The 15,191-nt window shown below is 35.0% G+C and overlaps 1 protein-coding gene across 1 annotated transcript in view; it reads left to right on the forward strand.

The window, feature by feature from the left end:
* Positions 1-15,191, forward strand: part of BIRC6 (baculoviral IAP repeat containing 6) — a 203,808-nt gene that overhangs the window by 104,812 nt on the left and 83,805 nt on the right. Inside the window, exons 51-59 of the mRNA XM_045287023.1 lie at positions 1,895-2,174; positions 3,618-3,874; positions 4,074-4,182; positions 6,616-6,837; positions 7,885-8,665; positions 9,966-10,109; positions 10,747-10,876; positions 12,702-12,833; positions 13,933-14,100. Coding sequence (XP_045142958.1) covers positions 1,895-2,174; positions 3,618-3,874; positions 4,074-4,182; positions 6,616-6,837; positions 7,885-8,665; positions 9,966-10,109; positions 10,747-10,876; positions 12,702-12,833; positions 13,933-14,100 — 2,223 coding nt within the window. The remainder of the gene's footprint in view (positions 1-1,894; positions 2,175-3,617; positions 3,875-4,073; positions 4,183-6,615; positions 6,838-7,884; positions 8,666-9,965; positions 10,110-10,746; positions 10,877-12,701; positions 12,834-13,932; positions 14,101-15,191) is intronic.

The following is a 15,191-nucleotide window of genomic DNA, read 5'->3' on the forward strand; positions in this document are numbered from 1 at the left end:
TGTGTACGAGTAGTTCTGCATTTGGGACTGAGTTCCATTTCATTGACTCTTCTTGAAAGACAGCTTTGAACTAAGTTAAATCCCATTCATTCATTCACCCACTCATCCTTTTCCTCATCGTTTCCATCTATTAACAGTATATGCCATCTTTATTTGCCTTTGGTGGCTAGAAACATTACATATAAACTTACAGAAACACATTAACAGATGCATTCAAATCATAAAATGTATGCCAACACTGGAGAAAGGTTGAATGACATTGGTCTTTTGTCAGTTGCAGTAATAACTTAGGGAGGAGTCTGCGTGATCTGGATTATTCACAGGCCTGGTGATTTTAGTGAGATATAGCAAGAGTTGTCTGTATGACCTGTGTTTCACAGTGACGTCTTACTGTTTCCCTGATCTGTCTATTGACTGTAGTAAAACGGTCAACATTTGGGCCCATGCTTTCCAGCCACTGACACTTCTGATTTAGTTTAGAAAACAATCTACCCAATACTGTTTTATATAGTAAATCATAACACTGAACATATGAGTGAACATCATAACGTCAGCAAACGATGTGACACAACATTTTATATACATAGGACTAACAGTATAATATACTACTACTCTTAAAGAAAAAAAGTCTTATATATGTTTTGTAATAATTCAAATGTGTTATAAGCCAGGAACTACATGTAAAACAGTTTGACTTTAACATTGGTGTTGATTTGAAGTAGAAGAATATTGAGATCCAGTTGAAATAAAACCAATTTTGGAATCAAATAAGAATTTGAATATAAGATAATGACATCTATTCATTCCTGGAGTTTGGATTACTGAATCTCTTGTTCTATCTCCTCATGAAACTGTGTCAAATACTTTCTTCAAAGAATTAGGAAGATTAAATTAAATATTGGCATATTTTTAGTTAGTACCTGGTATGTAACTGACACATAATAAATATTTCTAGTTTTATTGCTGACATAAGTTTAAACAAATTTTAAGCCTCTTAACATTTAAGAGATTTTTATAGTTGGTAAATAGATTCTTAATATAGGCCTATGTGCTATGTTACATAGTCTCCTTCCATAAAGATTTATTGTCTTGGGAACCCTGTATCAACATTGTAAGTTGGGATCGACTTCATGGAAAGGGATTTGGATTTTGGAAGGTTTGTGCTAGAAAAAAGTAATGTCCTCATAGTAGCTGCTGGTTGCAGCTTTTTGGCTTCTTTAGATTTTACGAAGAATTGAATTTGGTTAAATTTTGGAAGAGGAACAAAAGATAGCAGATAAAAGGAATTTAAAAACTCAGCTGTGTTTAAAACATAGTGTAATAGTTAAATGAGTTGTTGGCAAGCACCTATATATTTTTACTACCATCTTGTTTAGGAAGCACTGGTGGTGCTGTGGGGTTAAGTGCTGGGACTGCTAACCACAGGTCCACAGTTGACACCTGCCAGCTGACCCACAGGAGGGAAAACCTTGGAAATCCTTTTCAGGGTCACTGTTGGTCACAATCAACTAGTAGTGGGGTCAGCCATCTTTTCCATTCACGTAAAGCAGTGAGTTGTAGTATATTAATACTTTTGGTGGTAAGACTGAGTCAAATACAAATTACAGATTTATTAACCTAAATGGCTGTAATTTTGTGTGAGAAAATGAATTAAATGTGGATTGTACATCTTTAGTCACTCTTTGTAGGTCATTGTTACTCTTTTTATTATACTGTATGTAAAATGTTTGATTGGAAAAGTAAACTGCAAAAGTAATTGTTGTAAAAGTGGCAATAGGACTTAATAGCTGTATATATTAAGTTCTTTTGGGTTTTTGTTTGTTTTGACAAACACAAAATGAATGTAATGTAACCACTATTCCTTTAGTACTTGCTCAATTTGCTGTTTTTCCAGGCTGCCCATCCTCAGTATCTGTTGAAGTAAGTGCAGACGGGATAAACATGCTGCCGTTGTCTACTCCTGTTGTCACAAGTGGCCTCACTTACATAAAAATTCAACTTGTAAAAGCTGAAGTAGCCTCTGCTGTCTGCCTTAGACTGCATCGTCCACGAGATGCCAGCACCTTAGGTCTTTCACAGATCAAATTACTGGGCCTCACAGCCTTTGGTACCACTTCTTCAGCAACAGTTAATAATCCCTTTCTTCCATCAGAAGATCAGGTATCCAAGACAAGGTATGTTTAATTTCCCATTTTCGGATGCTTTTTTTCTACAATAATTTATTTGGTAGAATAAATCTTGTACAGAGGGGGGCGATTTGTAAATTATCAAGGGTTCATGAAGGAAGTAGGGTGGGGGAGGGTGAAAATGAGGAGCCGATATCAACGGCTCAATTAGAAAGAAAATGTTTTGAAATTGATGGCAACATATGTACAAATGTGCTCGACACAATAGATGTATGCATGGATTGTGATAAGAGCCCCAATAAAATGATTTCATAAAACAAGAATAAATCTTGTAGAAGCAGAATTCTTATGCTCGTTCTAACTTTAGATTTATGTGTATTTAATCTGAGATGATCTTTCCTATGTGTGAGGAAATACATAGGTACAGGTGCCAGTTCTTTGAATAATCTTTGAATATGGGGATTTCCAAATGTCCACCATCAGGGATAGGTCTGAATTGTACAAACTGACCACGTGTGTAGAAACATAGGCTAGTTTTATGTGGTGATACCTGAATGGCAGTCAGCTGGAGGAAAATACAACAGGGTTCCAAACCTTTCATAGGAAAATTGAATAAAGATAATAGTGTTTCCATGAATGTTTTGAAGCCCCATCATGAACAAGGACTTGAATATATAATTTATTTATTCATTTTAAGTTTTGTGATTTGAATGAAAATTTATAAACAGATTAATTTTCCATTCAATAATTCATATACATTTTGTTTTCTGACATTGATTATAATCCTAACAATCTAGCAACACTCCTCCCACTTTTCCTTCTGTTTTCTGCTTCCATTCTAACTTCTCTCTTGTTCCTTGCTTTCTGAACTCGGACTCTGGGCACTTTTCATATGGCTCATTGTTCTAAGGAGTACAAATCTCTCTGGTGGTGCTCACCATATAGGCTTATCTGTTGTTTACCTGAAAGTGTTAGTATGTCCTTTACTCACCATTATTTTGGAAAATTTTGATGACTTAAAACTTTTATAGATTGCTTTTACTGCAATTTTGTCTAGTGAAAAAAACTAGGATTTCTTTTTTAATTCCTCAGCCACCAAAATTTTACAATTTTTTAAAAAGTCTGTGACCCTATCTAATTTGTATTCATATATTGATGCATATAAACAAGGGGCTGCAGAAAGTTCGTGGAGAATCTGTTATCTTTTTATTTTCTTTTTCCATGAACTCTGAAGCCTTGTCTTATATACAAACCAGATTTCTTATTTTGTTTTTTTCAAAGCACATAGTTCTTAAATTCTCTGAGCGCTTAATTACTTATATTTGTGATGCGATAAGGGAAACTGCTTACTTCTTCATTTTTACATAAATCTAAAACATGATTTCTTTTTTAGATTGGTGTTATTTTGAAATGTAACATGTTGATCTTTAAGAAGTCAACTTTTTCCTTGAAATAATTGGAGCTGATGAATTATTTTGTGTTGTATTTTAGTATTGGATGGTTACGGTTATTACATCATTGCCTTACTCATATAAGTGATCTGGAAGGAATGATGGCAAGTGCAGCTGCACCTACTGCTAATCTGCTACAGACTTGTGCTGCCCTATTAATGTCACCGTATTGTGGAATGCATTCACCCAACATTGAGGTTGTGCTTGTGAAGATAGGACTGCAGTCTACTAGAATTGGCCTGAAGCTTATAGACATTCTCCTGAGAAATTGTGCAGCATCAGGCAGTGATCCTACAGGTGACAATTAACTTTGATGTCTTTATTTTGCATAGGCACAAAGTAAAGGCTATTCGACCATGATCTTTGTGATTCATTGTTTCTTAAGTTAATTTCCTTATTTAATGAATACTTTAAAAATAAGATTAAGCAATCATCATATTCCCTGTTTACTTAGCTTACATTTTTGTTTTTTAATTTTTTTATTCCTTCTTGCAAGATCTGAATAGTCCTTTACTTTTTGGAAGACTGAATGGACTTTCTTCTGACTCTACAATAGATATCCTCTACCAGCTTGCAACAACTCAGGATCCTGGAACAAAAGACAGGTACATGATGATCCCATTTTTCATTTAAAAACATGCTTAGACATCTACCCTCATAAACGCCCACCTCCACATACATACCCATTCTGTTGTTTGTAAGACTCTTTCTTCTTAAGTGATTTTCCAAAAGTTAAGCCTTAAATCTATATTCTATATGCTTCATGTGCTGCCACTTTCAGTAATATTTCTCTGTGTAAGACATTTTTATTATATTTGGACCTATTTTCATAAATGTGAATTCAAGTATTCCTAGTATTGCTTTAGAGGAATGGAGTGGAATAGCATTTAATTGGCCAGTTGTGTTGTAACAGGGTCATTTTACATTGATGGTCTCATGATAGTGGTGTGTATTGCAGGTGGTACTCAGTGAGTGTGAATCCATATAGGAATGCTGAGTCCGTTCTAGGTGCTGGGACTCTTGATAAAGTTGGTGTTATATTATTTGATTAATGCTATAGGTTATTGTATTCATTGACAGCTTATTGTTAATTTTCTGCCCTCTTCCCTTCTCAATACAAAATGACACATCCGATTGATTAAATGGTACCTGAAAATTTCACTTAGTTACTGTGACTTGAGTACATGTAGATTGTTTTAATCAGCTGTAGAAGCACAGTTCTGCCTTAATGTGTGCTGCTAACTCCAAATTAATAAGAAGTGCAAATTCTTTTTGAAATGCCTATCCTGACAAGTTTTTGAGCAACTTTTTGATGTCTTCCATCTATATGCAGAGAACAGTGGGAGTTTTGAAAATTTCACAGAAAAATTCCCTTATCTTTTTTTTTTTTTTACATTTTATTAGGGGCTCATATAACTGTTATCACAATCCATACACACATCAATTGTGTAAAGCGCATTTGTACATCATTCTCAAAACATTTTCTCTCCACTTAAACCCCCGACATTAGGTCCTCATTTTTCCCCTCCCCCCCCGCTCCCCCCTCTCTCATGAGCCCTTGATAATTTAGAAATTGGTATTTTGTCATATCTTGCCCTTGTCTTTTCATTTTTCTGTGAACTTTTTGAAGCCGCGCCCCCCCCAGTGTATGTATAGTAGGTAACTCATTCTTTCTGTGCTGGAGATTACTTCCTAAGGTATCTTATCCTTTGTTATCTTAATTTATGTGCACAATGATCTTTTATTTCTTATTTCATAATGAATTATAACAACAATTTTTAAATCATAACATTTTGGGGGATACTTTTATAGATATTTACTGAATTATTCCCTATATGCCTAGCACCATGGTAGTTATTAAGAGATACAATATTGATTAAACTGGGCTTCGGAGCTTCAAGGTTGGGGAGACACCAATGTCCATCACAAAAGAGGATTTGCATAAAATTAAAATGAAGATAGATAATACACTATGTAGGCAGTGAAGGTGTTCTGAGGGAAATTACTACTAAATATGTAAGAGCTTTCACTTATTATGCTTCTTTGTTTGATTACAGATGTCTGTAATGGCATTTTTAACAAAGTTTTATTTGTAGCATGGTAGCTACAAAACATTAAGTAGACTGACTTTATTTTGTATCATAATTGAATTAAAATTGTAAGAGCTTTTTCAGTTTTCCACAGTAGAGTGGGGGATTATTTAGTTTTATGCCACATTATTGTTCTATTGTACATACTCAGTTACGTACTATCAACAACAAAGAATATAAGCACACCTTTCTTTTACCCTAGAACAGAGACTACCAGTAGTCTAAACTAGACAATTGAGGGGAAGGGGAATATAAAAGAAAAACAGTGTGTTAAGTACCTGACAATGAAGCTTATCCTTTGGGTGGGGGCAGAAATATGTAACACGTTGCACTGCCTGGGGCTCTCTGCATAACGACCAATTCACCACAAACCATTGTAGGCTGTAGACATTTGCTGAAAAATGAGAGAAATTTTAGAAGTGAGAGTGACTTTGTTAGGCTGGGCTTCCAGTAATTCTAGACATTTTTTGTATTTTGTCTTAAATGAGGTCAGAAGTAATCAAAATTCATTTATTGCATCAAGGTTATGTTATCCCAGACTTTTGAGTGATTAAGTTTTTGTGGTTATTGAAACACTAGAATTGTTGTGTCCTTAACTTCTTTTCCTCCCCTCTCCCCTTTTAGATTAAAATGATCGAGAATAGCATTTTTGTTCTTATGAGTACATTACTTACCTGCAAACGTTGCCTTTATGTGTACCAAATGTTTGTTTTATGGCACCCTGGTGGTGCAGTGGTTAAAGTGTTTGCCTGCTAACTGAAAGATTGGCAGTTTAAACACACTTGTTAAAAATCAGGAGAAAGATGTGGCAGTCTGCTTCCTAAAGATGATAGCTTTGAAAAACCCTGTGAGGCAGTTTTGCTCTTTCCTGTAAGGTTGCCACGAGGCCAAGTAGATTCAATCTGTTTTTGTGTAAATGGTTTATGGAATTCATTTCCTTCTTTTAAGAATCCAGGCGTTGTTAAAATGGGTCAGTGATTCTGCAAGAGTGGCTGCTATGAAAAGAAGTGGCCGAATGAACTACTTGTGCCCCAACTCTTCAAACATAGAGTACGGTCTTCTAATGCCATCTCCTTCGCATTTGCACTGTGTAGCAGCCGTTCTGTGGCACAGTTATGAACTGCTTGTGGAATATGATTTACCAGGACTCCTGGACCGAGAGCTCTTTGAGTAAGTATGATTTGTGTACACACACACACACACACACACACAATCACTGCAGGGCTGCTTGACAACATCATATTTTATATGCTTATTTTGATGAAAATCATATTTTGAAAGTAGTAGCTAAATATAACCAGCTATAATTTTGAAATGATGTGTAGTTTTAAGAAAGTACACTAGTAGTGCTGCCTATTTAGATTTTCTACTTAAAATTAGAATGCTCAGTGTCAGTGTTCCTACAATTTTAATATCTGTTCCTACCTGCAAATATACACTCCAGATTCTTTTATCCTAAGTGTGCAACTGTAGGTTAAAGTATATCAAATTTTCAAAGACATTTCTTTTTAAAAATTTTTATTAAAAGGTCATTTCATTGGGGGCTCTACAGCCCTTATAACAATCCATACATCAATTGTATCGAGCATATTTGTACATATGTTGCCATTATTCTCTAAACATTTACTTTCTATTGAGCTCTTAGTATCAGCTCCTTATTTTTCCCTCCCTCTCCCCCACCATTAAAGACATTTCTATTTCATGTTTATGATTACTATTCTCACAGTAATTCCACTACTTTGATCATGCTCAACTGCAAATTTGCCAAACTTACAGCATAGCATTGTTTATTTCTGAAGAGTTCCATGGCTTTTGAATAGTAGGCAAATAGCCCTTTGTGCTCTAGGCTGTCTTTACAGATGACCATGAAGGTTGGCATAATCATAGTTTTTTACATTACAGACATCATCTTTCAGGAAACGTACATTAAGCTACAGATCTCTCAAATTGAACCTGAACTTTTTTGGGTGGTGGTGGTGTCTAATTTTCCTTTGTTTTATTTAAGTGACTTTTTAAGATTATCATCAAGAATGGTAATACCGGTCTAAAATACAAATCACTTTATTTGTTCATTTTATGTCTAACCTACCTAAATTCTTTATGTCATATTTAATACCCAATAAAATGTTTAATTTTTGTCAGATGTCTTGTAGAATTTAAAACAGTGAATTCTGTGTAAGAAAAATCTGCTTAACATATTTTCTTTTATTTTCATAGGTTACTTTTCAATTGGTCCATGTCTCTTCCCTGCAATATGGTTTTGAAGAAAGCTGTTGACAGTTTGCTGTGTTCAATGTGTCACATACACCCAAATTATTTCTCTCTGCTCATGGGCTGGATGGGAATCACTCCTCCTCCAGTGCAGTGTCACCATAGACTTTCCATGACAGATGATAGTAAAAAGCAGGATCTTAGTTCCTCTTTAACTGATGACTCTAAAAATGCACATGCACCTCCTGTACTAACTGAATCCCACTTGGCCACTCTTGCTTCCTCTTCTCAATCTCCAGAAACTATCAAACAGTTATTAGACTCAGGGTTGCCGTCTCTTCTTGTGAGGAGTCTGGCTAGTTTCTGCTTTAGCCACAATTCTTACTCAGAAAGCATTGCTCAGTCAATAGATACATCCCAGGATAAACTCAGGCGACATCATGCTCTCCAGCAGTGTAATAAGATGCCGATCACAGCAGACCTGGTTGCTCCTATTCTTCGATTTTTGACGGAAGTTGGCAATAACCATATTATGAAAGATTGGCTAGGTGGCCCTGAAGTTAATCCACTGTGGACAGCACTTCTGTTTTTACTATGTCACTCTGGGTCCACTACTGGAGGACATCATTTAGGTGTGCAGCAGACTAGTGCAAGGTCAGCTTCTCTTTCTTCAGCTGCTACAACAGGATTGACCACTCAACAGCGAACAGCAATAGAGAATGCAACCGTCGCATTCTTTCTCCAGTGCATTTCATGCCACCCTAATAACCAAAAACTGATGGCACAGGTAAGAGCCTCCCCACCCCCACCCCCCCACCCCCAAAACAAAACACAAGCAGATATCTGACAAGCTTGGCTTTTAGCACCAGTATGACATGAGGGAAGAATATGAATTAAGGCAGAGTTTGTGGGTAGGTGATTTTTTAAAATTTGAAGTTAAATCATCTTTAAAGTACTGGTATTTCCTTCCTCCCCTTCTCAAAATATGCTCACTTAGTTCTTCATTGTGATGAGATGGTGAAGAAAAAGGCAAGGAGATTCTTGCTATAGATCATAATCCCCTACTTTTTTCCAAACTCTCCTTTATAAGAAGAACAAAGTCAGAAGAACAGTACTACCTTCTGACCCACCTAAAATTGTATCATAGTGTTTGGATTGGCATTGAAGTTTTGCGTTTCAGTGTATCCAGCTGGCTTCAAATGGCAAGTTGTCCTGACAGAAACCACTGGATTCGTTTTCAGATTAAAGACTCCTGAGAAATCACATAAAAATATGAAAGGTTATTTATTATGTTAGTCCATGTTGTCAAAATCTTGAGATCTAGAATTATTTAAAGATCTCAGTTCTTATTGCCAGGTTCACTCCTTTTAGCTAAGAAGAAATATAAAATTGAACTACATAACTAGGTCAAAAATGTATTGTTAGGATCAAGTATTGTATCAAGTAGCCCCGGTGCACAGTAGTTAGATAAGCACTTGGCTTCTAACCAAAAAGGTTGTCCGTTTGAGCCCATCAGAGTTTGCAAGAGAAACTGGCAACTTGCTTCTTCAACGATTCCTGCCTGGAAACCAATGACACAGGTGTTTTATTGTCTCTCTTAATTTTGGAGGATATGTCCATATTTCTGCTTAACACACAGAATTTTTAAATTACTTGTATTGCCAACTTCAACCAAGGCATGAGCATGGGTATTTGAAAGGTGGATTTGAATCTCTTGGTAGCAGGAAATCTTTGTGTCCACTGCTTCTGGCCCATTCTAATATCTCTCAACTTCTTGCCAAGCCTTTGAGTATGTTTTGTTTATTTGTTTTTAGTAATTTTTTGCCATCTTGATAATTGACAAAAGTTTTTTTAAAAACTATCCTAGCCGTTATTATGTGAAAACTTATAAGAGTAATTTCTCCTACCCACATTAATTTTTGTTAAACTCTTTACTTCTTATCTACTAAAATATTCCTACTTTAAGATGAAATCATGTATTTAATTGTATATTTGTTAATTCACGTTCTTAGTTTTCTTTTCACTCTTCAAAGTAAGAAGCTACAAATGTATATTGCCTTTAACAATTAAATGTCTTGTCTTGGTAGGTTCTCTGTGAACTATTTCAGACATCCCCTCAAAGAGGAAACCTTCCAACATCTGGCAATATATCGGGGTTTATACGGAGATTATTTTTGCAATTGATGCTCGAGGATGAAAAAGTGACAATGTTTCTTCAGTCTCCTTGTCCAGTGAGTAATAACAATCCTGTTTAGCTGTATGTAAATATATCTCATTTCAAATCTTTGTTTGCAGTTTTCTGTTTTTCTAATTTCTAATAATGATGGAAACTTTAAAAACAACAACAGCCTAGTTAATGATCAGATTTGAAAATCACATTAGATCAATCCATCTCCCTAGAGCAGGGATCAGCAAGCTAAGGCTCTTGAGCCATATCTAGGTCTTTTGGTACATACATGTGGCTCTGAAGTAAAATTGAAAAAAATTTTAAGATGTTATTCAGAGAGGTGATTTTATATATATATGGCTTTCAGATAATTTTTAAATTGTTGCGATGGACAGGAATGGCCCTTCATTTCAATAGTTTTCCAACCCCTAGCCTGGAGTAACCTAATTTTATATCACTCAGTATTGTATAATTTGATTTGGACATAAAAGAGAGCCTATCCAAGTCATCTATTGCTAACGTAAAAACTGAACCAACAGAAAAACCACATGATAAATAAACTTGCCACATTTACAGAAATCTATGAACTGCATATTTTATATGCTTTATTAAGCTTTTTATTGTTTTATGTTCTTGAAGTATTTTCCTGTTGATGTTCCTTCCAAAGTGTGACTTCTGGATTTTCTTGCATTACTTTTAAGCTGTACAAAGGCAGAATTAATGCCACTAGCCATGTCATCCAGCATCCACTGTATGGAGCAGGCCACAGGTTCCGGACTCTCCATTTGCCGGTCTCAACAACGTTATCGGAAGTGCTTGACAGAGTGTCAGGCAAGTCAGAATTAAATCTTATCTTCCATTAATTTTGTTAGATGTATATGGAATTTTGTCACTTTTGTAAAATGATGTATTTTACTGATAACATTTATTTAGTCATTAGCAATCATCAAGAAATCTTCTGGTATCTGGTCCTTCGTACCCCATTTCATGTTGGTCAAACTGAGAGTCCATACTAGATAATAGTGAGAAAAGTGTTTCTCAATTATGGATTTTATACCATTTATTGAGTTAATAGATTGAAGAAACATGGCTACCATTTGAATTTCTAATTACAATGGGTAAGTTCTTAATGCGTAAAATCTTTACAGCTTTTCTTACCTCTTTATGGTGGAAGTGAGAGTTGTGTGCTATGAATTAATTTAGTAAATTTTTAATATTTACTTATTTCCCTCTGGCTCATGTTAATATTCTTACCATTTTGAGTTACTTCGATATTTTTATTAGACAAAGAATTCTTTTAAGTGAGAGTAGACTGTATCAACTATATCCACAAAGTGAAAAATGTTTCTATTATCAAAACAGTCCATCGAAATATTTGGATTTAAAAGTGGCTAAATCAGATCATTAAATTTTTACCTCATTTATTTTATTATTTTTTTATTCCTTCATATAAACCAAAGTAATAGGATATGATAATTCTAGAAATGGTTGTCTGTGGAAACTGCTAGTAGTTATTTTTAAAGTAGTTGTAAAATACATTACTTTTATCTAAGATACCTACGTAAACAAAAATATAACAAGTCAGTGTGACTTACATGTGATAATTTTTATATGTTTACTTTCAGTATAAGTAGATGTTTAGTGTAATGTTCAGGAGCCCTGATGGTGTGGTGATAAAGCTTTGGGTTGCTAACTGAGAAATTAGTGGTTCAAAAGCACCAATTGCTTCTCTGAGGAAGAAGACTGGCTTTCTGTTAACATAAAGAGCCAGTCTTGGAGACTCACACGGCAGTCAGTTCTCTCTCTCCCCACAGGGGCACTAAGAGCTGGCATTGATTCAGTGGCAGTGAGTTTTTTAGTGTAATCTTCTAATAGTAGTCCTGTACTTAATTCCCTCTTAGCCGTTTGTACAATGTGCCGGCATCCTGTTTAAGGCTACTTTGTAAATAGAAATTATACTCTTGATATGCACATAAAACCAAAACTCACTGCCATCAAGTTGATCCCAAATCATAGTGACCTGACCGGACAGACCCCTGTTGGTTTCCGAGACAGCGACTCTTTATAGGAGTAGAAAACGCGTCTTTCTCCCACATAGTGCTGGTGGTTTTGTCATGTTCCTTACAATTCAGTGGTTTAAATATATGAAAAAGAGTTGTGCGATCTAATTCATGTTTTTAATGAAGATCTTATTTCACTGTCTCAGACCTATTTTTGTTCCCTCTATCCAGTTGTTTATGACTCAGGGCAACCCAATTAGAACTGCTACGGGGGTTATCAGAATGGTGACCTCTTGGAAGCAGATCTCCAGCCTGTTCTCCTGTGGGTGGGTCCCAACTGCCAGCCTCCCTACTGGTTTTCAAATCCTTAGCTTTTGTGCCCTTTCCAACTCCCCAATAATATTGTAATGTGGAATATTCGTAGTTTGGTACTTTAGATTCCTGACTTAATATGATGATTTTACTAATGTGGAATATCTATAGTTTGTTACTTTAGATTCCTGACTTAATAGGATGATTTTACTAATATTGAGGATTAAATGTTACAAATTGTCTGACTTCTTTGAATTCTGTGCACATTGTCTTTGTTAGTTACTGAAGTGCTTCTCTAAGTGATTTTGCAAAAGCAATGTGTTTTATATAGTATTGTTTTACAGATACTCCAAGTATCACAGCTAAATTAATTAGTGAACAAAAAGATGATAAAGAGAAGAAAAACCATGAAGAAAAAGAGAAAGTTAAGACGGAAAATGGATTCCAGGATAATTATAGTGTTGTTGTTGCCTCTGGTAAGTCTTCTGTGTTTTTTTTGTTCTGTCTCTTTAATAATCTTGGTTTTGATTGACAGCCTGAAATAGAATAATTTATGGAATACTTTACTATGTGATAAATGCAGTAAAGCAAAAAGATGAGTAAAATAATGATAGCTCAATATTAGAACTAAAATATTGTGTCAGCAATTTGTTGCTCTTTGACAATGGAGTTACATAATTTATTTTATATTTGAAACAGTGTATTCCATTTATGCTTAACAGTATAAGGATAATTCATTAAAATTTTGAAAGTATGTTATATGTTGAGACTTTTTTTTGTCTTTATTAGGAAGGTGGATATAGCCTATTTGTTTAAGAAAACCAAAATGGTATTTTTAATTTTGTAATAGGCTTATTATATAAAATAGAAATAATAAAATGAAAATTGAAAAAAAAAGAAAATGTTAGCTGGAGAAGAAAGAAAACATAGCAAGGATAACTGATCCATTTTGGTAGGTTTTTTGGTTGTTGTTAAATATAGTTTAGTTGGTATGAATTTTAAAAAGAAGGGTGAATGCTCTTGTTAGGTGCTGCCAAGTTGATTCTGCCTCATAGACCCCCTGTGTACAACAGAGTGAAGCACTGACCTACTCACAGTTGTTATAGTTGAGCCCATTGGTAGAACCAGTGTGTCTGGTTTGGTGTCTCCTGATAACATGCACTTATCCTAAGTACATTAGATGAAGTCTGACCATCTTTGCTTTTAAGGAGCTCTCTTTATTTAATAAATAGCTTTATTCCTTAGTTCTGTAACCAATAGACTGATTTTTCTCAGAGAAAATCTCCTACACTTAACTCATAGAAAATGATAATCTAGTAAATTGACGGTAAGCTATCAGAACAGCCACCGATATTTTTTCATTTCCCTGAAAAATGGCTACAAGTGTCAAGTCAAAATTACTTGTCAAATGAAGGATACATAGAATCGGACATTTGATACTGAATAGAAAGAAGCATTTCTAGCTCTTGGCACTAGGGATATCATACATTATATTTAAATAATTTAGGTACATAAATTTCTTACTTCACATTAGTGTGTTGACTACATGTAATCCTGTTGGTTCTTCTCCCTTAGGACTGAAATCCCAGTCTAAGCGTGCTGTGTCAGCCACGCCACCTCGCCCACCATCAAGGAGAGGGAGGACAGTGCCTGATAAAATAGGAAGTGCTTCCTCGGGAGCAGAGAGTGCTAGTAAAATGATTACTGTCCCCGTGTTTCACCTGTTCCACAAACTCTTAGCAGGTAATAGAGGGAAAATTATCCATGAAATTATGATCATTTGTAATTATGTGAGTCAGAACCAATCAGTTTGAATCAGATCAATAAATGGTTGATAAAAGTACAAATCTTTTGCTTAACAGAAAAGGGCCTTTGAGCTCTCTGGGATTCCTATTATTTCCTGATTCCATGCTGTTCTTCCTATTGAATATTGTTTTCCACTCTCATTTTTCCCCTAGTACATTTAAACTTCTTGTATAAAAGAGGCTATGAGATTGCATTCTGAAAGTATTAAAAAAATTATGCTAAAAGTATTAGTAAATGAAGTTAGATATTCCTGAGGATATTTTCAGTGTAAAGAAAGATATATTAAGCAGACATTTCATTGTTTAGATTAGTGAGGCTTGCTCCACTGCAATTCCCACTAAAGACACATGAAAACTGAAAAGGGAGATCTGTTTCTTCTTATATTTGCTTCCTAAATTTTACTGCCAATATGCCATCATAATCTCCAAAAGTTGTGTTTAGTGATTCCTTTGAAAGTCATACAGAAAGCAGTTTGGCAGGTATTTTTTCAGCAGAAGTATTAGATCCACTTCACCAGAAGCTGAGCCGTATATTTACCCTTCCTGCAGTACTTTCTTGGACTAGTATATTTTCCATTCATTCCTTTTATCACCATTTTTGTGATGGATTGTTACAATCAGATTGCTATCTAATATTGAGTGGATTTCCTCGTTTACTTTTATATAGTCTATTTATAATAAATGCCGGCATACTATGACCATGAATCTTTATTTTGTAAATAAGAGTTTCCTGGGATACAACCTTGTCTATTCATTTACAAATCATCTTTTGTTACAGTCGTAGTTAGTAGTTGCCCCAGAGATAATATAGATGGCATAGCATAAAATATAGTACTCTCTAGCCCTTTACAAAAAGTTTTCTAACCCCAGATAAATAATAGGAATGTGTTTCTTGGTTGTCTTTTTTCTCTCATTGCTCAGAAGATCTTGGGATTTTTTTCTTTTCTTTTTTAACATTTTATTAGGGGCTCATACAACTGTTATCCCAATCCATACACACATCAATTGTGTAAAGCGCATTTGTACATC

The sequence above is a fragment of the Echinops telfairi genome, unplaced genomic scaffold, assembly GCF_000313985.2.
Source record: "Echinops telfairi isolate 266 unplaced genomic scaffold, ASM31398v2 ScPeMD7_10;HRSCAF=50, whole genome shotgun sequence".
Classification (NCBI taxonomy): domain Eukaryota; kingdom Metazoa; phylum Chordata; class Mammalia; order Afrosoricida; family Tenrecidae; genus Echinops; species Echinops telfairi.